Source organism: Tamandua tetradactyla, chromosome 7 (genome assembly GCF_023851605.1).
Source record: "Tamandua tetradactyla isolate mTamTet1 chromosome 7, mTamTet1.pri, whole genome shotgun sequence".
NCBI lineage: Eukaryota > Metazoa > Chordata > Mammalia > Pilosa > Myrmecophagidae > Tamandua > Tamandua tetradactyla.
The window spans coordinates 88,503,670-88,528,749 of NC_135333.1; the positions used below are offsets into that span (position 1 = coordinate 88,503,670).

General features: G+C 40.1%; 1 protein-coding gene across 1 annotated transcript in view; it reads right to left on the reverse strand.

Moving 5' to 3' along the window:
- LOC143690526 (uncharacterized) overlaps nucleotides 1–25,080 on the reverse strand; it is a 109,317-nt gene that overhangs the window by 84,087 nt on the left and 150 nt on the right. The window contains exons 2-3 of the mRNA XM_077168223.1: nucleotides 24,614–24,740; nucleotides 12,616–12,718 (exon numbers count right to left, since the gene is read on the reverse strand). Of these exons, the coding sequence (XP_077024338.1) occupies nucleotides 12,616–12,718; nucleotides 24,614–24,740 (230 nt within the window). The remainder of the gene's footprint in view (nucleotides 1–12,615; nucleotides 12,719–24,613; nucleotides 24,741–25,080) is intronic.

Sequence of the window (25,080 nt, forward strand, 5' to 3'; positions counted from 1 at the left end):
GCCCTTTAGTAAGTGAAAGATAGAGCATTTTTGGTTCTAAACCCATGAACTTTTCCCATTTCACCACTCTGTCTCCCAAAGAAAAATGACAAGGGGCCAGTTTAGAGTCATTGTGAGTACAGGAAAGAAATGAAGGGTGAGACTGACAATCGATTACTTTGTTTCAGTAATTGAGAGGACATGGAGCTGGAAGTTTAAGGAGAACACAGAAATTTTCACAAATTAGTCTCTAATATGGCTTAGAGTCACCTTAATATGGCTCTTTCTGAAACTGTGACCAAATAAACTTTGAAATAAAATCCTGTTTGCTTTCAAGATGCTTTATCTTTATATCTGCCTGATTTTCAAAAGGCAATGTTCTTGGCACTGTTTCTCTATCCCTCCTCCCCTCTGTTAGTGGTTAAGAAATGGACCCAAAAAGTTTTATATAAAGGAATATTCTATTGAAATTCTATTAAAGCCATTAACTATCACCCAATTTATTTGTTGTGCTGGTTTGAAAGGATGTATGGACCCTAGAAAAGCCATGTTTTAATCAAAATCCCATTTTATAAAGGCAGAATAATCCCTATTCAATACTGTATGTTTGAAACTGTAATCAGATCATCTTCCTGGAGATGTGATTAAATCAAGAGTGGTTGTTAAATTGGATTAGGTGACGACATGTCTCCACCCATTTGGGTGGGTCTTGATAAGTTTCTGGAGTCCTATAAAAGAGGAAACATTTTGGAGAAGGAGATTCAGAGAGAGCAAAGAAGAACGACATAACCATGAGAAGTAGAGAGCCCACAAGCCAGTGACCTTTGGAGATGAAGAAGGAAACATCTCCTGGGGAGCTTCATGAAACCAGAAGCCAGGAGTGAAAGCTAGCAGATGACACCGTGTTCGCCATGAGACCTTCCAGCTGATAGAGAAGCCCTGACTGTGTTCGCCATGTGCCTTCTCACTTGAGAAAGAAACATTGAACTTCATCAGCCTTCTTGAACCAAAGCATCTAACATTTCTACAGACTTGTTTTAATTGGGACATTTTTTTGGCCTTAGAACTGTAAACTAGCAACTTATCAAATTCCCCCTTTTGAAAGCCATTCTGTTTCTGGCATTTTGCATTCTGGCAGCTAGTAAAGTGCCTAACTTATAACAAGGTACACTACAAGTTGGCAAATTCAATCAAATTGTTTGAGAATAATATTTATTGAGCACTAACATTTATTGAGCAACTTAACCAGATTCACCTGCCTATGCAATGATAGCGGAACATACCAGGATAGTAAACAGTAAATAAAGAATCATTAAGAACAATAATGGCCTGGAAAGACTTTCTTTCATGCTAGGACATAACTTGTTTCAGGACATGTTCAGCTAGGAGAGCCAGGTCCAGGGACCAGCCAAGTAGGAAAGAGCTGGCAAGGACTACCGCTAGCAAGAGGCAGCATGAGGCCTAGGCAATGGGTCAAGCTAACAGAACTAATAAGCAGAAAAGAATGGACCATGTTCTTGTGCAGATGCAGTGCAGGCATGCTGGGACCTCAGCGGCACATGCCAGCAGGTAGGTGGCAGGGAGGGGAGGAAACAAGAGCTGGAGAAGGAAATAAAAGCCACGGCCGGGAAAACTGACCCAGCTAAGGCACTCGCCTCCCAGAAAGTAGCCAAAAGCCTAAAATACGCAGTCAAAAGTGGGTGTGAAAAAAAAAAATAGAGGAAAAAAGAGTGGGTGTGGCCAATTTAAGTTTGAATCTAGTCTTCATAGATACCCAGTAGGGTACCAAAGCAACAAGAACTCAGAGTCTGGGGGTGGGGTAGGTGGGTGGCTGTTGATGCAAAGCAGCTTTCTGGGTCCAAGGGGTGAGCCTGTTTAAAGTAAGACTATAGATGAAGCACAGGACTGAGCAAAAGCTAGGTAGGGTGACAGGACCCAGTCCCCCAAATGAGCTGAGATTTAGATATGGGCTTCAGGGGACTGAAATGTTAAACAAGAGACCAAAGCTTAAACATATTCAGACAGAAGGGGCCAGCACACCACAGTGAGATAGAGATCAATCTCAGATTTCTGGATCTCTCATCTTCAGCTGCAAGACTAATTCTAGAATTCCCGTGCTGAGGTTGAGCAGGAGGAATGGGAGAGGACAGAGACACCTGCACTCTCTGTCCAGGTTTGATTGGCATAGGTACTAGCCCAAAGTGAAGCTTAAGGGGAAATGCGTCAGCGAGTCAGGGGAGGGAGGCTGAGGAATGTGGGGGCAGAAGGAACACAAACAGCTTCTGCTTTCCTTCAGGCTCCCTGTTAGGTGTGGTAGGCAATGACAGCAGCTTGAAGGCAAACCCTGGTGGGGACTTGGGGCTTGGGGAATGAGAATGCTTCCTCAGCTTCGGGGCCCAGGCATTGTGGGAGAGGACATGCCAGGTCAGCTGTCAAGGCACCTGGGGCTCAGATCACCTTTCACCGTGGCCCTTCAAAGCCTGGGGTCATGGAACCAAATTAGGGAGGAACAGTGGTGATCCCAGTTCACTGCCCACACAGTGGCCCCAGAAGCACATTCTAAGCAGGATCTCCTGTGTTCCTCATTCCAGCCCTTTTGGGGTGCTGGCACTGGCTATCGATCACTCTGCCTAACTGTTGCTTGTGGAACTCTGGGAACTATTTTAAAATACTGTATTTGTACATATTTTTTAATCCTCACCAGAATGTGTTTTTTTAATAAGGATTAAGCATGTTTTTAAATTAACAGATATTTTCTGAGCGCCTCCTATGCACAGAGCATTCACTTTCAGTGTGCATTCACTGAAAAGAAAGATCTTGACCTACTCGTTTCTATGCATTTTCCAATCAATAACATTTGAACATCTATTTAATGCTTCTCTATGCCCATAGCATCCCTCCTCCCCACACAGAAAAGTCTTCTGGGAAGATTTTAAAAATTAATCATTTTTATCAGCCTAACATCTTAAAACATCCTCGTTAGGTTTGAAGGTTTACCAGAGTAAATCCCTCTTTCCACAATTCTCTTTGCTTTTATTTGCCATACAGCCTCAAGATTCCCTGGCTTTGGAAAGAAACCCTTGCTAGCCTGTAATGAGATTTCCCCGGGAAATGTCCTGTTTTCTGGAAAATCGCAGCAGGAGGTTGCCCACTTCCTTTCTAGAGTCCACCAAGGGGTGGGAGGGCAAAGAGGTGGATTTCAAAGACCTTGGATTAAGAGAAGCTGCTGATACCACAGGCACTGAGAAAGCTTCACCCCTCTCTTCACAAACTCCTACACCCGGGGTTTTTGTTCAGATGTGAGGCCAAACTGTCTCCACTGCTTAATTTCTAACCAAACAGAATCACATGCAAAGATGTTACAAAAACAACTTAAGAAATGATGCAGTATGTCAAGATAACCTGAACAAAATAATATAAAATGGTAAAGTATTAAAAGAAGACAAGTTTTTTAAAAATGAAGTTAAAACTTTGCTCTTCCGACAACTAAAAGACAGTTAAAAAAAAATAGTTGCGCATTATTCTGAGCTGTGAAAGAAGTAATACGAAAGAAACATAAATGAGCTCATATCTAGGCTAGCCTGGAAGTTAAAGGAAGCAAAGAGACCTTGAAAGAGGCAGATCAATTCTGTAAACTGGTAATAAGCCCAGGACAGTGTCAAGAGGATGTAAATTATAATTTGCACAATCCCCATTCTACAATTAGAACTCCAAAGATTATCTCATGTTAGTGTAAAAATAGTCTGTACATTTCAAAATAAATTAATTAATGTAGAAAGGAAAGGAAGAAACTGTGAATTCTGCAATTAAAACAAATCATTTTCCAAATCTGAAAAAAAATTACAGTCAGGCTTATTTGCTTATTAACATTTTGACTTCAATTTTCCTGGACTTTTTAGAATGTGAGTAGAAATAACCCTTCAAAGAAGATATATCATAAAATCCTTTGTGCAGATCCCAAACTGTGCTACCAATTAACTGACTAATGGGACCTTCTGGAGGGCTGCTGTGGCCTGCCTCCGTACAGGCTGTAATGTGAGAGGAAATGGACTGAAACAAGGTGTGCCGCCACCCAGAACTCGTGCTAATGCGATGGAGCTCACGTTGTCAATGCTCTTTGAATTGGAAAGGACCAAAAAATGTTCCCGTGCAGGGAAGTAATGGGGGCAGGGGCGTGGAGGACTGAAAGTAGAAAAGAGAGATCTGAGCATAGGGCTAGAGTCCAACTGCTCATGTGTGAATAGTTTTTTCCTAATGTTTCATCAGAACTGTTACAGGTTTCACTTTGCCAACTGTTCAACTCCATGAGGTTCTCAAGGGCACTCGATCCAATAGAGTTGAGTTCCAATCTGAGCTAGCGAGATTAACCCAAACTCAATAGGGCATTACTCTGAGAGTCTGAAGATTAACCAGCACTTACACCAAAACAAGGCAAAACGAGAAAACCCTAGGGGGGAGAGGGCAGCTCCAAACCCTTACAATTTTATCTATGTGGCCTAGAATCTTGATTTCCAACACTTTTGTGTCAACACCCTATTTATTCAACCCTGACTATTGTTGTAAAAATAAACATCACTCTGTTGCTGCATACAGTGTTTATAAAGCACCTCAGAGTCATTTGCGGAATATTATCTTCCATGAAGGCAAAGAAAGCAAACAGTTCAATTATAATCCGTGCTGAATGTCGATAATCGAAAAGGCAGCAAGCACGCTTTACCACTGTCGTTGCAGAGGCTTCTTGAATCACAAAAATATGATGCCAATGTGTAGGTCAGCAGAGCTGCCAGGACAGTGCCCGGCTCTTTATGAGACAGTAAAGAACAAACACAATCCGAGAAGAACACAGGAATTGCCACTCTGGGTGGTCCATGTGCATGCTGCTCGGTCATCTGCTTCCAGGACACCCTTGGCAGGAAGGCAGTGCTTGTCTGGCCTTCCTAACTGTAGGGCCGTTTCCTTATTCTCTTAACCCCAGAAGGGACCTCTGCTTATAGACTCCTTAGCAGAACATACCCTAAAGACCTTTAGCTTCTCTTAGTTGCCAGGAATGGCTCTGCCATTTACAAATCTGTTCAAATCCTTTCCAAATCCATTTATATTTTCCTCCATTACTACCTCCTGAGGTCATAAGTCCCATAAAGGAAATTGCCGGTGAAACTGTAAGCCAGAGAGTGAATTTTTAAACTTCCTTTTCTATGTAAGAAACATCAAAATACCCAAAAGGCATTATTTAGATCAGTTAAGCATATTTGGAAAACTTCAGGGAATTTACCCAAAGGAGCTGAAAAGTAGAGTCCAGATAGAATTTAAGACCCCAGATTTTGAGGCCTTATTAAAGGCGCTGTGAAATTTTAAACACTGGAACAGGGCTGATATCTCCCTTTCCTTAGCACTTATCCCAGTATTTGGTAAACGGAAATATGGGTCAGTCAATATTTGTTAAATCAATGAATTACTGAGCATATTCATATATAATCAGTCTACCAGGCCTAGTTACAGGTAAATTAAAATAATATGGTTCTCTTAGAAATTTAAATTTTTTAGCACTTCCCTCTTTAAAAAATTTCCTATTACTAATGTTAATCTGTTTTATTTGTCCTCAGTAGCTTCTACTATCTGACATAATGTATGGGTTTATTTGTTAGTTTATGGCTTATCTCCCCAGCTAGAACGTGAGCCTATGAAGGCAGTAATTTTGTCTGGTTGTCCAAATGTTAATACAGTATATAGTACGCATTCAATGAGCACTTGTAGATTGGTGAAGGAATGAATTTTCATCCACATGTTATCACCAACTCGGATTCCCCAGACGCGAAATAAGCACCAGAGAGAGAGCAAGACCCAAGCGAAAGGACTCAGGAGTCCAGGGAGGCCAACCAAGAAATCTCAGTTCCACCACTGCAGATGGCAAAGTCCGCTAGGCCTGGCTAGCTTTTATTCTAAGTCCCTTGCCCAACTTCTCTTTTGCAATGTGTTCTTATTATTGACCTGTATTTCCAACCATCCAAGAGCTTAAAAACATTGACATTTAAAAAATAATAATAATAAAATGTTCCTTCCTTCTCCTTTAATAATCATGAGAGTTAGAGAAACTCCAGTGTTCAGACAATCTGCTGCCATAGTAACAATAGCAAGCTGGATTTCTCAGAGAAGGGAAGAAACCAGTTTTTTTTCAGCTGATCTACTGAAGAAAATAATAGTCTCTCTTTTTTTTATACTTGTAGTCATTTAAATGCCACCTCATCCCTTAAAAAACTTAGTGGCCATTTTATTCATGATTGTTCTGTAAACTCACAGCTTCTGTAAAAAAACAAACAAAAAAAACCCTTAGTGGTCATTATAAAGTATGATTGCCTGGATGTTTAATTTTCCTGAAGGCCTTGCTTTAGAAAAAGTACTTTTTTATCAGTAAGTGGAAGATAGCATCACCTTTATCTGTAGCTCCTTAATGAAGAGAGATGATCCGTCTTATTTCAGTTCTATAGATGGTAAAGAGAGCTATCACATTATAGGTATCTACCTCAGCCCAAAAGGAAAATGACTGACATAAACTAGCAAAACCGCAATTAAAATGGGTCCAATCATAATCCAAAAATTGTTCTTAAAGGTCTTCAAACGCAGTCCTTTTCTTTCTTTCCATTTGGTTTGGTTTTCCACTGATTCCATAAACAGCGAGACTCAACATGGATGCCTATTAGTGGGATGCGTAACAAACGAAGAGGGGGCATAATTGAAGGAAGGGTGAGCATTCATAAATGTTTGGAACAATTTGGATTCTAAATTGTTCTAAACACTAAATGCCGTTTTGGGACAACTATCCATAATGCTTTATTTATTTGGGGGTAACATATCTCACACTCTAAGATATAGTCAGATTCTAAAAATCAGTGAAATTTTTCAATGTATTTATTGAAGTAGCATGTGGCACAAAAGAATATTAAAATTTCTGTTTTAACATGAAAAACATTGGCCTTTATAATCATGATCAAATATTTATATTTTTTCCTGCCATATTTTAAACTTTATGAGGACATGGATCATGTTTTTTTCTTTGTTTTATCCAACAGTCAAGAAATGTTTACTAGTTGATTACTTTCTCTAATAGATGTTAAAGGCCAAGTGTTTTATTTTCTTTGAAAAAATGTTTTTTGATAAATTATTATTTCTCCTCAAAAAATAGCACACATTTATTTTAGAGAAATGAAAAATAATGAAAAATGAGAAAAATGAAATAAACATGTATTATTTTATCACCCAGAAATATTCTACACTAATAACATTTTAGTAGATTTAATTTACTTCGTCTCTCTTGGTATGTATAAAATACACTTTTAAAAAGTCAGAAACACAAAATTTCCATCTTTCTTTGTATCCGGCTCCTTTCATTTGACAGACGTGAACCATTTTCCGTTTACGTATGACAGGCACAATATGAAAGCAAGGGGTAAAAATGGAGCACCCTATATTTTAAATCAGAATTAATTATCAATATGTGCCATGTTTCTTTTAAAATGTATTTTAAAAACCACTCAGCTCTTATTAAAATCTGAGGCAATAAAAAATAAGAATCTGAGCCAATAAACAGAAGTGCCTGAAGCTCTGCTCTTAGGTACAAGGGGAAGTTCTTCAGGTTTTGGTGCACATTTGTAGAGTTCTAGTCCCCTGCTCTTCCCGCCTCAATTCCAGCTTGTCTTTTCCTCAAGGAGGCTCCAGTAGAAGGAAAAGACAGAGAGCTGCCTATTCCATCATTTCCTTTCAGTAATCTGAATATGCAGCGGGGATGCACAGCTGCTCTGAGCCCTTCTTCTGACCATATGCGAGGTCAGTGCTCCAATCAGAATCGACACCAGCATTATCAGTGCAGTGGCTCTGGCTCGTAACACTGTATCCTCTCCTTTGTTCAGGAGCCATTTCACTTCTTGCTCTTAGGTGGGTTTGTTTCTTTTTAAAGCCAAAGCTTTGATACCCTTTAAAATAATGAAATGATTCCACCATACCTTATGAACTATGAGAAAGTGTAGTTTTACAAAAGAAGGTATATGTCATTGTTTCTTTTATTTAAAAGAAAAAAGTTACGTTTTCTAATACATCTGTAATTTTAAAAAACTAAATAGAAGTTTGTGGACTGAAAAGGGTATTTTTCCTCTCAGCACTTTAAATGTCATGTGAATTTAAGATATGAAACAGAAAATGTAAACATTTGATCTTATTGTAGTGTGACCAACCATCCCGGTTTGCCTGGGACAGTACCAGCTTAGTGGCAGTTTCAGGGGCAATAAAAGACCCACATCCTGGGGAAACTTCATTCCCAGGCAACCTGGGGTGGTAGTCACCCTATATATTGTTCAGCAGGTAAATTTTATTTGTCAAACAACTCATGTTCATGATGCTGGTGGCACTGACTATAGAGCAGTTTACGCAAATCAAAATTTGGCCCACTTTGTCAAATGTGCCAATAGCCTACTGTGGTCACTCTGGAAGGTATTTCCAGCCCTCTACATTTCCAATAAGAATATGTGATGTGAAAAAAAAAAGTTAGTAGTCAAAAAGTCCATTTGTTAATGTATCAATAAAACAGCAATTTGACAAACTTGGGAAGGTTTTGTTTTCCACTGCCCTTTTCTTTTCGGCTATAGTTCATTTTGAATTGAGTCAAAGCCTGAACAATTTCAAACCCTTTATGTCTTTAAGATATTATTTTTTCCCCAAAATATTTGGCACTGTAGTCTTTATTAAAATAGTATCTTCCTGTAGTTTCACAGAGCTTCTTCTCTGTACCAATTCAAGGTATTCAACAAGAGGCATGAGTGAGAAGGTGGGGTTTTCATAGTACCATAACTGAAGAACACCTGCCATCCTTTTGCCTATCTGTAGATAATAACCAACCCCTGGGAGGCTTTCTTCTTTTCTTTTTTTAAACACATTTTGCTAGCAATTTGTCCTCAAGCTGTCCTTCCCTTGATCTTTTGTAGAAGCTAACACTATGTGATTTGGTGACCACCTCTTCAGGTCATCCTGGAGATGAAGTCTATGTGTCATGCAATTACCAACATCTGTGGGCACAAGCCACATTTTGTTAATATGAAAATTCATTACTGTTCTCATACAGGGCACAGAAAATTTCATACAGCTGTGTGTTAGTTAGATTCAGTTGTCAACTTGGCCAGGTGAGCATACCTAGTCTTGTTGCTGCGGACATAAGCCAATGGTACGTGAACCTCATCTGTTGCTAATTACATCTGCAGTCGGCTAGGAGGCATGTCTGCTGCAATGAGTGACGTTTGATTTAATTGGCTGGTGCTTAAATGAGAGCGCTCAATGTAGCACAGCTAAAGCAGCTCAGCATTCCTCATCTCAGCACTAGCAGCTCAGCCCAGGCCTTTGGAGATGCAGAAAGAAGTCACCCCGGGGAAAGTTGTTGGAACCCAGGGGCCTGGAGAGAAGACCAGCAGAGACCATCTTGTGCCTTCCACGTAAGAAAGAACCTCAGTGGAAAGTTAGCTGCCTTTCCTCTGAAGAACCAACAAAATAAACCCCCTTTTATTAAAAGCCAATCTGTCTCTGGTGTGTTGCATTCCGGCAGCTAGCAAACTATAACAAGCTGGAAAGAAGTTTTTAGGTTTTAAGAAAGGTCCAGAGCACTAATGCCTGAGGGTTTGAGCATCTAGAGAATGGAAGCTCCGTGTTTTTGGTGAATGGCACCCATATCCTATAATCTGTGGCCATTTCATACTTCTGAATTTAACTTCATCCTGAGCTTGGGAGGCACTGACAAATTTTATGCTGATAAAAATATCAAAGCCTTTTTTTTTTTTTACCCATTTGTCAAATCAAGTTTTGAATTTAAACAGAGACCTTAGTTGAATGGCAACCAAGAAATATCAGCCACAGGACTGATTGTGTTTCATTTTTAGAAAATATTTCAGGGGAACAACTATATCATCCCTCCAAGAGACTTTGGATTTTGTTTGTACCTCAAATTAAAGAGTCACAATTTTAATGCCATGCTTGTCATCCCTGCCAGACTGGTGCCCTCTGGGGAGCTGGAACAGCCTTATTCATCTTGGCTTACCCACACTCTTAATAGCCTGGCCAATAAATGTTTGATAGATATATGCATTACTGAAACATAAACTATCTTAGTTCAGGATTAAGTGGCTGGATGTGCTGAGGGAAATCCTGTAGTGTTTCAACCTATTTATTCAATTCAAGCTGAGAACAATAGTACCTACTGTGCTGGTTTGAATCTGTATATACTCCAGAAAAGCCATGTTCTTTAATCCTCATTCAATATTGCTGGGTGGGAGCTTCTTTATTGTTTCTATGGAGATGTGACTCACCCAACTGCAGGTGGTAACTTTTGATTAGATGGTTTCCATGGAGATGTGTCACCACCCATTCAAGGTGGAGTGCTTACCGGAGCCCTTTAAGAGGGAACCATTTTGGGAAAAGCTCAGTGCTGACAGAGCCCACACAGCCAGAGACCTTTGGAGATGTAGAAGACCAAGGAAGCCTTATGAAATGAGGAGAGAAATGCCATGTGCCTTCCCAGCTGAGAGAGGTGTCCAGAAGCCACAGACCCAGCAGACGCTAGACCCGTGCCTTCCCAGCTGACAGATGTTCCAGATGGTATCAGCCTTTCATGAGTGAAAGTAACCTCTTGTTGGTGGCTTAGTTTGGACATTTTCATGGCTTTAGAACTGTAAACTTGCAACTGTAAACTTGGACATGGGCATGGATTCACGGACAAGCCAAAGTATTTGATGCTTCAGTTCTTGATTCTCAGTTAAGATTCTCAAATTGCTGGGTTTATATTTCTGAAAGACTTTCTAGAGCAAATGTGCTATTGCATCTTGCATAAAGGGTAGAAGTGTGGGAAGAGAAGTAAACATCTCCATGCAAACGTATCATTGCTCCTATGACAGGTGAGGGATAAAGTTCAGAGGGAATAACTTGCCGAGGCTTCCAACGAGAAAATGTAGAGGAACCAGAGTGTAATTTGGCCAAAGGAAGAAGTCAGGGAATGAAGTCCACATCTAGACACACCTCCTTTCCATCATTTTCCTAATAAAATTAATGCAGAGTCCCAAATGCATAATACCTTTATATACTATAACTCTTTGACCATTGTGGTAATAAATCACTGATGATAAAGGGAATATAATATTATTCTTCTAAATGGTACAATTAAATGCAATCGATATAAAAAATGGGATTTTTTATAATTACCTTTTCTAAATTGATGACTTACTTTGATACCTGTTCTTAGCTTGTGAAAATTGTCATAAAGCTATAGTTATTACAGTTGAAAAATTGGACAATTCAAACAATTATTAAGACTTTGTCCCCAGATTGTTTAGACTTGTTTTTTTAACTTTCCAAAATGGTTTTAAAAGTTATTTCAGGTTTCTAGTTCATAATACCTATCTCTTTTCAAAGAGTAATTAATTGCTATTTTTTAATCCTCAATCCACTATTTAGGGTTTTAACTTTTTTCTTATTATGTAAAAAATAGCACACAACAAATGTAGTCAGTGCACTTTAGTCAGAAGAAGGAAAAAACAGAATAAAACTCTAAAATTTAACAGAGAGAACTTTAGTCAACATTTTGGTATATATTCTACCACTATCTCTCCATATATATGTAACATACATATACACATACATACATATATATATATGTAGTATATATTTGTGTTTCTGTGTTTCCAAATATTTCTATTACAAAAATGGGTTATGCATTATAGTCTATTTTATAGCCCTTTCATTTAATTACAAATATACTTCATTGTTTTAATGATTCCATTTAATAATTATATATATAATAATTTACAACCAGTACCCTATTATTGTTTATTAGATGATTTGCCAATTTCCTGTCACTCAGTTTCCTAAACAGGGCTTCCATTAACCCATGTATATGAGCAAGAGGAAGCCAGGGCTTAGAGCTTGGTGGCCAGAGCACCAGACAAATATTAGCCTTACTCATCAGATCCTACACTCTTAAATTTCCAAAAGTAAACTTGAAATGTTAAAGAAAAATAAGCATAGAATCTCTCTAAAATGGCTAAGCCTTTTGAGATTTTCAGTCATTTTGTGTTGTCAAGAGTTGCCAGACAGCATGTATCTACATCTTTGTTTTTATTAAATGCCCTTTACAAGATTTGTCCATATTGAGCAATTAAGTTCTCTGTGGAAGGGTGGCTTATAATTTTTCAAAACTGAAAAAAGTACTGTTATGCCTCACAGGTCACTAATCCATGTGGTACTCTGCGTCCATGACATCACACAGGTGACAGTGATTTTAAAAGTCAGGTGACGTCATTTTTCTCTTTTGCAACATGAAAACTGAGAAAGAAGCCTTGTGTTCTGATTCTTCTTCTTTTTCTACAGATGAAGGAAATGACTGTTCATAATATCTTCCCCCAACCTAGCAATAATGGCTCTCAAAAGCCCAGAATGCAGCCATTGTTAATAGAAACATGACTGCCTTTATGTATGAAACAATTGTGTTATTTTTTTTAATTTTACAATCAATAGAATTAAATGGAAGTCTCTATATGCCTGGGTTAAGAGCTGCCTTTGGAAAGACTGGGAGACCAATTTCCCAGGAGACAGGAGACAGTTGACACTGACCTCTAGCCCGGCCGCCCTGGTCCCAGCGCTCAGTTGCCTCCTCATGGGCTCCAACTGCAGCTCTTCTGATGAATGTACTATTGTTGGTCTCTTCAGAGAGGAGCTGTTCAAGAAAAGGGAAGATTATTTGCAAGGGGGTAGGAAGATTTTTCAACAAAAGAATGGAATGAAGTAATTAATTTCCCTCTATAAAAGCGCTAGCATTGCTGCCAAATCTTCAGGCTGAAACAGTTAAGGGAAACAGTGACTTTTCTTATACAAGTCAAAGTCACCTGTGGCCACTGACCAGTCACAGGTAGGGTAGCTCTCTTCTTTACCCTATAAGGATGGGATGTGTGAGTGACTGAGATTTCTTAGGAAACTTATCTGTTGCAGGTCAGTAAACCTCAATACTGAGATTTCAGAGAGCAGCTCTTCCCTTTTTTAAAAAACTGGAAAATAGACTGCTATCACCGTTGTAAAAGAGGTCCTACTTGAAATGGAATAAGAACGTCTCCCTATTTCCTCTTTCTCTAGGTTTAAACTAACCACTTGGCATTTGTCCTCAAGCCAGATGCTTGGAGTTCTATATCCAAGTCTCACAATCTTCAAGACCTTGTTCCATGAACAAGGAATTGTACCCACAACAAACATCTGTTCTCAGGCATAGAGCGTAGATAAGTAGCCAAAGAGGATGATGCACGCAAAGCCAGTATTTCATGGATCTGCTGTATTCATTCTTCACACAGTTGAGTGGTAGAAGACTACTGCTGCAAGGATTTATGAGATTGTGTATGACATGTACCTGTCATACTACCTCAAAAGTGTATGTATCTAACCTGAATATCTCACTCCAATAGCTATAGCTTTATGAGAAACTGGAACAAGGCTAAAATTTGGGCAAGAAGCCAATGCGTGCAGTGAATAGAGGGAGAAGTTCACACATAAAATTAACCCCTTGGCTGTCATCTCACAATCCCCTTCCTTCGAAACTTAACAGTTTCATTATCTTAAAATATTATCAAGGAGTGAACCCCAATGTAAACTACAAACCATAGTTTAAAAATATTATCAAATAACCCCTTAGCAGACATTACTTCAAAGATATGGAAGAAAAAATAGTGAACAGAAGGAGAAAAGGAGCATTATATCCCTGTTCCCTTACTAGGAGACCCAGAAGTCATATTAGCATATTAAAGTTTCATCTTGGGGAATAGTAAGGTAAGGGAAAAAAAAAGTCATACACACACACACACACACACACACACACACACACACAAAATGGAAAGGATGACAAATAGGGGAAGCCAGAAGGCATTAAAGATAAACTCACATTCTTTGCTCACTCAAGAAATAGCAAGAGTTGAGAGGGTTAGAGGCCCAATTGTCAAATTCCTTAGCCAAGTTTTACTGAGGAATTTTTTCCAAATGATATACATGATCTTGTTTTACCAGTGTACCAGAAAAGCTGACCTTTATACAAATTTATTAAGCAGATTTTCTCACAGACCTCCATTAAAAGAAAAGAGATACATTTCCTGGGGTAGGACTAGACTTGCATATAGCCTATTATTTTGGTATAAAGAAAATCAGCCCAAATTTTACCTCCTGTGTGATCCAGGGTATATCTTTTCCCCTAATGTGGTTTCAGTTCTCTCTTGAAAACAGGGGTAATAAATAATAATAACACCCTACCCCAAAATGATTATGATCACATAAAATAACTTAAGTGAAAAGCTCTACTAGACTGTCCCCACCCCGAGAGCCTTGCTGCCCATGGTATGTCCAGCACTGTCTCAGGGTCTGCCATATGATGTTCAGCACATGGCATATATTTGTTGAACGAGTAAATCAATGCTTTATAAATTCTAAACACCTGAACAAATTCTTGTTTGAATTCTGTTCATTTTTTTTTTATATACCTTCAGAGTCTTTCATAGCAAGGTTCTAAAACATTCAGATTTCTGGATATTGAGCAGTTCTTCTGAGCTGGTTTGAAATTGTTACGCACCCTGGAAAAGTCACGTTCTTTTAATCCAATCTTGTGGGGGCAGAAGGTTCAGGGTGGAACCTTTTGATAAGGTTGTTTCCATGGAGATGTGGTCCTGCCAATTTAAGGTGGGCCTTATTTCGTTTACTGAGATTTTAAATGAGCCAACACAGGGAAACATTTTTGAGAAAGCTCATGTGCAGATATTTGGAGATGCTTGGAGTGTCAACAGAGATGCTTAGAGAAGCCATATGAAACCAGGACACAGACGTTTGAAGAGAAGAAATCTCCAGACCCGGGGCGGATGCTAAGCTAAAACCCAGAGTTTTATCCTAGAGAAGCTAAGTGAGGGTGCACAGATGCTTGGATAAAAATCCACTAGAATCAGAAGCTAGAAGCCAGGAACTAGGAGCAAGTTCCTCAGATGCCAACCACATTCCTTCCCATGTGACAGACATTGGCCTTTCTTCAAAGTGAAGGTATCTTCCTCTGGATACCTTAATTTGGACATTTTTAAGAACTTAGAAATGTAAACTTGTAACTTAACAAATCCCTTCTATAAAAGCTGATCTATTTCTGGTATATTGCATGTTGGCAGCTTTAGCAAACTAAAACATCTTCCAAAGAAAGAACAGTTAGTATCCTTAAATTGTTCAAAAATAATAATAAGGCAGGTCACGGTGGCTCAGCAGGCAAGGACGCTTGCTTGCCATGCCAGAGGACCCAGGTTCAATTCCCGGTGCCTGCCCATGTAAAAAAAAAAAATAAATAAATAAATAATAATAATAATAATAATAATAATAATAACCTGGCATATATTGAGTGCTTACTGTTCCATGCGCTTACTCATTGAATTCTCACAATTCTCTGTGGGACAGCTATTACTATTACAACTATTTTATAGACTAGAAAACTGAGGTACAGAGAGATTAAATAAATTCTCAAAGATCACAGAGCCAGAACCCAAACCAGGCCAGACCCTCACCCTTAACTGCCATGCCTTGGCACCTCCCACTGTTCTTAACATCGCCTCTGTTTTTCGCTAGAGAAGATGTTATCATGCACCAGCCCTGATGGGAGGTCTGGGGAGCCACTGGTGCATTTTATCTGAAGATCCTTTTTGCTTTAACTATTCTCACCTACAATTTGTGATAAAAAATAATGAGCAGTTTTTATCAGAAGATAGTAATGTGGAAAAAGAAAAAAAAACAGGTATTTTTTTTTTTTTTGCAAGATATGTCCTAAGTGGAAATGAAATTGAACATACTTGAAATTGAGGGAATGTATCAGGAATAACTCATAAAATTAAAAAGGGCTAAGTCAGTGGACTCATGTACTGATCACTAAGTCATACTGGAAAATCTGACAAGATAAAGAGGATATGACTGTAAACATTGCTATTTTGAGTTCACAAGAGCAAAATGATCCAGCATCATAGATGTAGTCATCTGTGGAACAGAAAGGGCCTCTTCTCTAGTTCATGAACTAATCAGTGCGGAGGTGGGACAGCAAGTGGTCTCTCTCCCCTTGGAGTAGGAGGGCTCCAAACATTTCTGTTTTGACAGCTGGATCCATGCTAGGCACCACCCATAGGGGGCGTGAGAGGGATCCTGGAAAGCTTGGGAAGGAGAGGGCAACTTGTTTCTTTGGTCTGCTTCCTCGTCATCTTGGCTGCTTCTTAATCCTGTGTGTATCTCCTCAGCAATGGTTTTTCACTAGCAGGTGTTATTCCTGTGGCAATTGATTAGAGTTTCCGGATTCTCCCCCCGACTTTTCTAGCAGCAGCTTTAAATCTCACTCGCAGAATTACCACCACCAGCCCATCACCACATCCTCATTAGAAAACTGGCTCCCAACTATGGCACTTCCTCCAAGCTCTTAAGTGCTAATAACTCTAAATCCTTGTCTCTGTTCCCTCAGCCCTTGCAGTGGGAGCAGCCCTAGCAGTAACCTACAGTTACTCTTTCTGTGTTACCTTAGGGTTCCATTTTGCTTTTCAATTCTCTGATGCCCATGTGACCAATCTTTGTTAAAATATCTGGTGTGTTTCTGATCTTCTTTTCTGGACCCTGTTGGAACAGTTCCCTTATCTGCCTTCTCTTTCTTTAACACCTACTCTCCATACCCCTCACCTGTCACTTGGTTTTTGCAACATTACATTATTGAGGTATTTTGTTTTTTTAATATACGCCTGCTGATTTTCCACTTAGACACAAATTTCTGGAAGCACAGAGAAAAGCTTACAGTGTTTGGATTGAGAAAGACATGGATTTAAGACCTGGTTTCTTCATTTCCCTAAAATAAGTGATTTTGATCAAATTATTTAACAACCTTATATATCACGTTCTCATTTATAAAATGGTGACAATGATACCTGTCTTGTGGTGGTGCTGAGAGGGTATAATGAACATGATATCTATAAAGGCCTTAATCAGAGCACTCAGTACATAAAGGCATGCAATAGCTATTTATTTATTTGTGTCTGTACACAATTGTCTAGGACACTGGCTTGTACACAGTAGGCACTGAATATATACTTGATGGTGATGATGATGATTTAAGGTTTGCATGTGTCTGTCTGTGTCTGTGTACCACACCATTGGATACTGGTTTGTCCATAGTACCACTCAATGAATATCTGTGGGAGACAATAATGTAATTTTAGACTATTTGATAACTAACCCATAACACATCATAGTTCATTTGTTGTGCGTACTTACTGAAAAAATAGACTGCTCTGCTCTGCCTGCATAAAGTCCCAGACCATGCTGTTCTCCCAAAGGTCTGATTCACTTCCGTGGGTGCACCATACACAAACAAAGCACTGGTACAATGTGTTTGGGAAAAAATTATCCATTGAGGTGCCCCTCTGATAGGAAAGAGATATAACTGTCTCCAGATCATATTCCTTAAGGAAAAACATTGATATGAGCTTAAGACTTTCAATACCAACTCTCAATTTAGATGAAAATGGCAAGCATGCACCACCTACAAGTCACAGGAAATGCGAGCAAACCAGAGGACAGCATAAGTAACAACCCCGAGGACAGCATAAGTGTTCTGGTAGTGGAACAGCAGAACGTGAATTCCTGCAGCCTTTCAGTGTGTCCTTGAAAAACCTGAAAGCAGAGCTGCATGTTTAATCATGGGAAAGGAATAATAGAGATCAGGGTGCCTGGGGACAGAGCTCCACCGAACTCTGGCAGGCTCTCCTGCATGCAGCGTAGCATAAAAATGTTTTATTGTCCCTGCAGTTTGCGTTCCTTAGATGAGGTCCATTACACACTGAAATTAAAAGTAATTAGAATCCTTGAAGGGTATGAGGAAAGCTTCCTCACCTGTTTCATTTAGTCTTTAGAATGTATCTATACCAAACAACAACAACATGTAACCAGCTTATTCATATCTGTATTTATACACACTAAGCGCATTAAGAGATTGGACAAATAGGGCTACCTGGTTGTCACCACAGAAAAGGTATGCTGTCAAAGTGAGCTAGTTCAGGTAGGTGACATTCATTTGTGATCTCAGAATAAATGCTGGTTCAGGAGTCTAGCTCTGCTAGTTTAAAATATGCTGCCCTTCTCCCTGGTGAGGTCAGTCAAAGATGTGTTTTGTAGTGAAGCTTTAGTGTGCATTAGTATCACCTGGAGGGTCTGCACAGACTGAGGGGCCTCACTCCTAAGGTGGAGTCTGAGACTGAGTTCTTATCTGGTGCTTAAGCTACTGGTCCAAGGTCCACACTGAGATCCACAGGAGTAATTGAATCAGGAGTAGAAACCCATCTCTTTACCCTTACCACAGAGTCTGGTACATAGTAGGTACCAGTAAAAAGAGCATTGGATAAGTGAATAAAATAATAATAATAATAATAATAATAATAATAATAATAATAATAAAACACAGGAAGGGAAGAAAGGTGGGAGGAAGGGTTTCTCTGCAAGAAGACCTGATTGGCCAACAGATGATCTGAGTTCTAATCTGACTTTGTCTTCTCAGCAACAAATTTCTGACCTAGACTCTCAGATCTTTCCCAATCTATATTTCTAAGTTTATTCCTAGCTTAAAAGGAAGTATGCCTAGTGTATTAGTTAGGGTTCTCTAGAGAAACAGAATCAACAGGGAACACTCACACATATAAAATTTATAGAAGTGTCTCATGTGACTGTGGGAAGGCAGAGTCCAAAATCCGCAGGGCAGGCTGTGAAGCTGACGATTCCGACGGAGGGTCTGGACGAACTCCACAGGAGAGGCTCACCAGCCGAGACAGAAAGAGAGCCTGTCTCTTCTGAATCCTCCTTCAAAGGCTTAGAGTGATCAGACTGAGCATTACTTATTGCAGAAGACACTCCCCTTTGGCTGATTACAAATGGAATCAGCTGTGGATGTAGCTGATATGATCATGATTTAATTCTATGAAATGTCCTCATTGCAACAGATAGGCCAGCACTTGCTCAACCAGACAGGTAGGTACCAACACTTGGCCAAGTTGACGTATGAACCTGACCATGACAGTCCACCCCTTGTCAACTAGGCAGCTGTATATATATCACTTTAAAACATACCTACTTTCTAAATAAAAAACATTAAAACACATTTTTTTTCTTTCACCTAACAATACTCAACTGTCCTGCGTATAACTGGAAACACATTAAATCTCTCCAGAATAAGGTGCAAGTCCTTGGGTAATATTCATTCTTAAACTTGATATCTTACAACTTAAATAGTATAACATGAACAAAACAGCATTACAGTCCTCGTTTCTGTAACTGATCACGTGGTCATAGTTCATATTTATCACTACCTTCCTCCACTAACCATTCCATGTTCCCTTTACCCTCAGCAAGCACTTCAGCTGGCCGTGGTTCTTTGCCTGGTGGGGTGACCCAAACCTTCATTTCTGAAGTTTCAGAACCATTGGTAGTCCTGCCTAGATTGGGTTGTTGCAGCTTTCCACTGATTTTAATCACAGGGCATGGTAGTACTAAAAGACGCCCTAGGGGATCTCCTATATTCCAAGAAAACTCTTCTTTACCCCCATTATGTAGTTGAAGTCCTACATCCCCCTGATAGTCAGGGTCAATCACCCCAACCAGTAATGTAATCCCCCTCAAGGCTTGTTGATCCAGGGGCATGAGTAGCCCAAAGTGACCAGGTGGCACCATTCCCCGAGGTGACCAGCCAGCTACACGGTGGCAGGTTGATTACATTGGACCACTCCCTTCATGGAAGGGGCAGCCATTTGTTCTGATTGGAATGGACACATACTCTGGATATGGGTTTGCTCTCACTGCATGTGATGTTTCTGCCAAAACTACCAACCATGGACTTACAGAATGCCTTATCCATCATCATGGTATTCCACATAGCATTGCCTCTGATCAAGGAACACACTTCACAGCAAAAAGTGTGGGAATTGGCACATGCTCATGGAATTCTCTGGTCTGACCATGTTCCCCATTATCCAGAAGCAGCTGGATTGATAGAACGATGGAATGGCCTTTTGAAAACTCAATTATGGTGCCAACTAGGTGTTAATACCTTGAAGGGCTGGGGTAATGTTCTCCAGGAAGCTGTGTATGCTCTGAATCAGCATCCGCTTTATGGTGCTGTTTCTCCCACAGCCAGGATCCATGGGTCCAGGAACCAAGGGGTGGAAATGGGAGTGGCACCACTCATTATTACCCCTAGTGGTCCACTAGGAAAATGTTTGCTTCCTGTCCCTGTGACCTTGAGCTCTGCTGGTCTACAGGTTTTACTTCCAAAAGGGGAAGTGCTTCCATCAGGAGAAACGATAATGATTCCATTGAACTGGAATGTAAGACTGCCACCTGGTCACTTTGGGCTACTCATGCCCCTGGATCAACAAGCCTTGAGGGGGATTACATTACTGGTTGGGGTGATTGACCCTGACTATCAGGGGGATGTAGGACTTCAACTACATAATGGGGGTAAAGAAGAGTTTTCTTGGAATATAGGAGATCCCCTAGGGCGTCTTTTAGTACTACCATGCCCTGTGATTAAAATCAGTGGAAAGCTGCAACAACCCAATCTAGGCAGGACTACCAATGGTTCTGAAACTTCAGAAATGAAGGTTTGGGTCACCCCACCAGGCAAAGAACCATGGCCAGCTGAAGTGCTTGCTGAGGGTAAAGGGAACATGGAATGGTTAGTGGAGGAAGGTAGTGATAAATATGAACTATGACCACGTGATCAGTTACAGAAACGAGGACTGTAATGCTGTTTTGTTCATGTTATACTATTTAAGTTGTAAGATATCAAGTTTAAGAATGAATATTACCCAAGGACTTGCACCTTATTCTGGAGAGATTTAATGTGTTTCCAGTTATACGCAGGACAGTTGAGTATTGTTAGGTGAAAGAAAAAAAATGTGTTTTAATGTTTTTTATTTAGAAAGTAGGTATGTTTTAAAGTGATATATATACAGCTGCCTAGTTGACAAGGGGTGGACTGTCATGGTCAGGTTCATACGTCAACTTGGCCAAGTGTTGGTACCTACCTGTCTGGTTGAGCAAGTGCTGGCCTATCTGTTGCAATGAGGACATTTCATAGAATTAAATCATGATCATATCAGCTACATCCACAGCTGATTCCATTTGTAATCAGTCAAAGGGGAGTGTCTTCTGCAATAAGTAATGCTCAGTCTGATCACGCTAAGCCTTTGAAGGAGGATTCAGAAGAGACAGGCTCTCTTCCTGTCTCGGCTGGTGAGCCTCTCCTGTGGAGTTCGTCCAGACCCTCCATCGGAATCGTCAGCTTCACAGCCTGCCCTGCGGATTTTGGACTCTGCCTTCCCACAGTCACATGAGACACTTCTATAAATTTTATATGTGTGAGTGTTCCCTGTTGATTCTGTTTCTCTAGAGAACCCTAACTAATATACTGTCCTTCAAAAATGAGTGGGAAATTAAAACATTTTCAGACAAAAATTCACTGAGAGAATTTGTGACCAAGAGACTGGCTCTGCAAGAAATACTAAAGGGAGCACTAGAGATGGACAAGAAAAGACAGGAGAGAGAGATGAGGAGAGGATATAGAAATGAAGACTATCAGTGGAGGTAAAAAGAAGAAAAATGAGATATGACATAAAATCCAAAAGCAAAATGTTAGAAGAAAGTGTTGCCCATACTGTAATAACACTAAACATTAATGGGTTAATCTCCCCAAATCAAAAGACATAGACTGGCAGAATGGATTAAAAGCTATATAGCTATATAATCATCTTCAAGAATCAAAGCTACTGGATTCTTCTCTCTATTTACACCAACACACCAAATATTGAAAAGGGATATCCATATACTGCATAAGAATAACGTCTAGAATGACCTTTTGACTCTATTTGAAATCTCTCAGCCACTGTAGCTTTATTTTGTTTCATTTCTCTTCCCGTTTTGGTTCCAGAGGCTTTCCCACTCCCACAGTGCCAGAGCCCAGCTCATCCCAGGAGTCATGTGCCACAATTCCAAGGAGATTTACACCTTTGGGAGTCATGTCCCACATTGGGGTGGGGGGATAGTGAGTTCACTTGAGGAGTTGACTTAGAGAGAGAAGGCACATCTGAGCAACAAAAGTCATTCTCTGGTGGTGACTCTTAGGCATAACATAAGTAGGCTTAGTGTCTCCTCTTCAGGAAGAAGTTTTGTAAGGGCAAATACTCAAGATTAAAGCTTTGCCCATCAAGTTGGCAGTCCCTAATGCTTGAGAGAATGCCAGAACTTCCCTAGGTGGGGAAGTTAAATATTTCCACATTTTCCACCAGTCCTTCAATGGCACTTAGTAAATACTTCTCTACCTTCAATCCAGAGTACTCTGGGGTATGTTGGGATATCACACTAAACTGTACAAGCCAACAAGATTTCACTCCTTGTTCAGGGTTCCATGTAATTATGGTGTTCAAATAAGCTGACCATACTAGTTAAATTAGATAGTGTGCTACAGAGAATATAAATTTTGCACCAAATAAACATCTCTTCCTTTGGTCCCACACAGAAGTTGTTTTAAAATATAGTCAATATCATCCTTTACCCTTTAGTCTGATTTATCTTAGTCCTAACCAGATCTGCTTCATTCATATCTTTTAATGATGTCTGATCAATTAGGTTTTGCACAAAATAAACCTCTCTACCTTTGGTCTCATAGCATAGGTGATTGTTCTAGTTTTCCAGCTGCTGTAATGCAACACACCAGAAACAGACTGGATTTTAATAAAGGGGGAATTATTTCATTAGTTCTTCAGAAGAAAGGCAGCTAATTTTCAACTGAGGTTCTTTCTTACATGGGAAGGCACAGGGTGATTTCTGCTGGCCTTCTCTCCAGGCCTCTGGGTTCCAACAGCTTTCCCCGGGGTGATTTCTTTTTGCATCTCCAAAGGCCTGGGCTGAGCTGCGAGCACTGAGATGAGGTATGCTGAGTTGCTTGGGCTGTGCTATGTTACACTCTCTCTCATTTAAGCACCAGCCAATTAAATCAAACATCATTCATTGCAGCAGGCATGCCTCCTAGCTGACTGCAGATGTAATCAGCAACAGATGAGGTTCATGTACCATTGGCTCATGCCCACAGCAACAGAACTAGGTGCTTTCACCTGGCCAAGTTGACAACTGAATCTAACTACCACAGTAATGTTAATGTATAGGGTTTTTTTTTTAATATTCAATTTTATTGAGAGAGCTGTATATCTCATTTTTTCAGCTTTTTAAACAGTTGCTATATGGGGTAATGCTGACTCTTATAGCTGTGGAAATCTAGTTCTGAATCTCAGGTGTCACATCATTACCTAAGATTCCAGGGAATGACCTGGTTATACACAAAGTGTTCAGCATCTCAGAATTTAGAAATAACAGTTACAATTCAGGAATAGATGTGACTGCTGTAAGAGCCTATGCTTTAGGGACCTTTACAATAGGCCTTCCCCTGATTACCTATGCTCTCAAGTTCAATTCTCAGAGTCTGTTCATTATAAAGAGTCCACATTAAGGAGGTATTACAATACTTGTCATTTTGTTTCTGGCTTATTTCACTCAACCTAGTGACCTCAAGATTCATTCACCTAATTGCATGCCTCATAACTTCATTCCCTCTTGCAGCTGCTTAATACTCCATTGTATGTATTCACCAAAGCTCCCCATTCCATTTCTCAGTCAATATACCCTTTGGCCACTTCCATCCATTGCAAATCATGTATATGGTTTTGATTTGGGGATAAGACTGTCTGGGTTTGAATTCCATTTTCATCACTTATGAGCTATGTTACCTTGGCCAAATTACGTATCTCTGTGTGTCTGTTTCTTTATCCATAAGCACTCAACTCACAGGAGTGTGGTAGGGTTTATAATAGTTAATATATATAAAGCACTTATAATAGTACTGGTCACATGGCAATCAATATATGAAGTATAGTATTCATATACTAGTGTTTATTATTGTTGTTATTATTACTATTATTATTATTATTATTAGGGTGATGATGATGACATCTATCACCTATTTCAATGCCCGATAGGTGTCAGACAATCACTATATATTTGTTAAATGAATACCAATATCCCATACTCCAGGAGATTTTAGCAGTTACCATATAGTAGTTATTACTCCCTATAAATGAACTTCTGAGTTCTTGCTTTTGGCCTTTGGATAGCTTCTTACTTTTCTCAAAGCACCAAGTTCTATAACATTTATTACTACCTCTCAAAATACCTGCCTATTGCTAGCTCAGTGATGTTATAGTAATATGGCTTTGATGTGCTACATAAATACAGAGAAATAAAGTGAAGCAAAACCCTGATATTTGTCTTAAATGGTTGACAATTTTCAGTTCTCATAGCTGAATATGATTGAGATTTAAGTGAAAATAACTAGGAAGAACTTCTGCATTTGACTTTGAATAAATACCCTGATACTTCCAGGAAGATGGCTGAATACAATAGCTCAAGCTTAGCCCTGCTCCACAGAAAAGTTAGAGAAGGGACAGAAGGGTGACTGAGGTGGCAATTCAGGAGTGTGACTGACCTGGGAGAGCATTCTGTACCACATGTGCCAGCCCTGGTTGCAGAGGCCAGGAATTGAGAGGCAGAAAGCTGGAGCCTGGCATGGAGGCACAGAGCTACAGAGTCCACAGGAGTGCATGGACAGGAGCCTGGGATGAGGAAGTAAGCCAGGCTGTGTTCCTTGGGCATGCTACCCTCACCAGTGCAGTCCCGTGACCGGCAACTCACCCCACACCCCACACACCTGAACTCTGTCATCCACTCCCATTCCTCATGCTCCAGGTGTCCCCACCCCACCAGCCCCCAGTGCCTGTATCTGTCCTCAACCCCCACCCCAAGGGCAGCCCAACCCACCTCTTCTATACCCCTCCCAACTAATACATCCCCCTCCCTGTTCCCTGCAGGCTGTTGCCAGCGCATAAAAGCTGCGGGCACTAACATCCTACCTAGGTTACCCCTGCCCCACCCCATCCCCCACCCATAATGTTG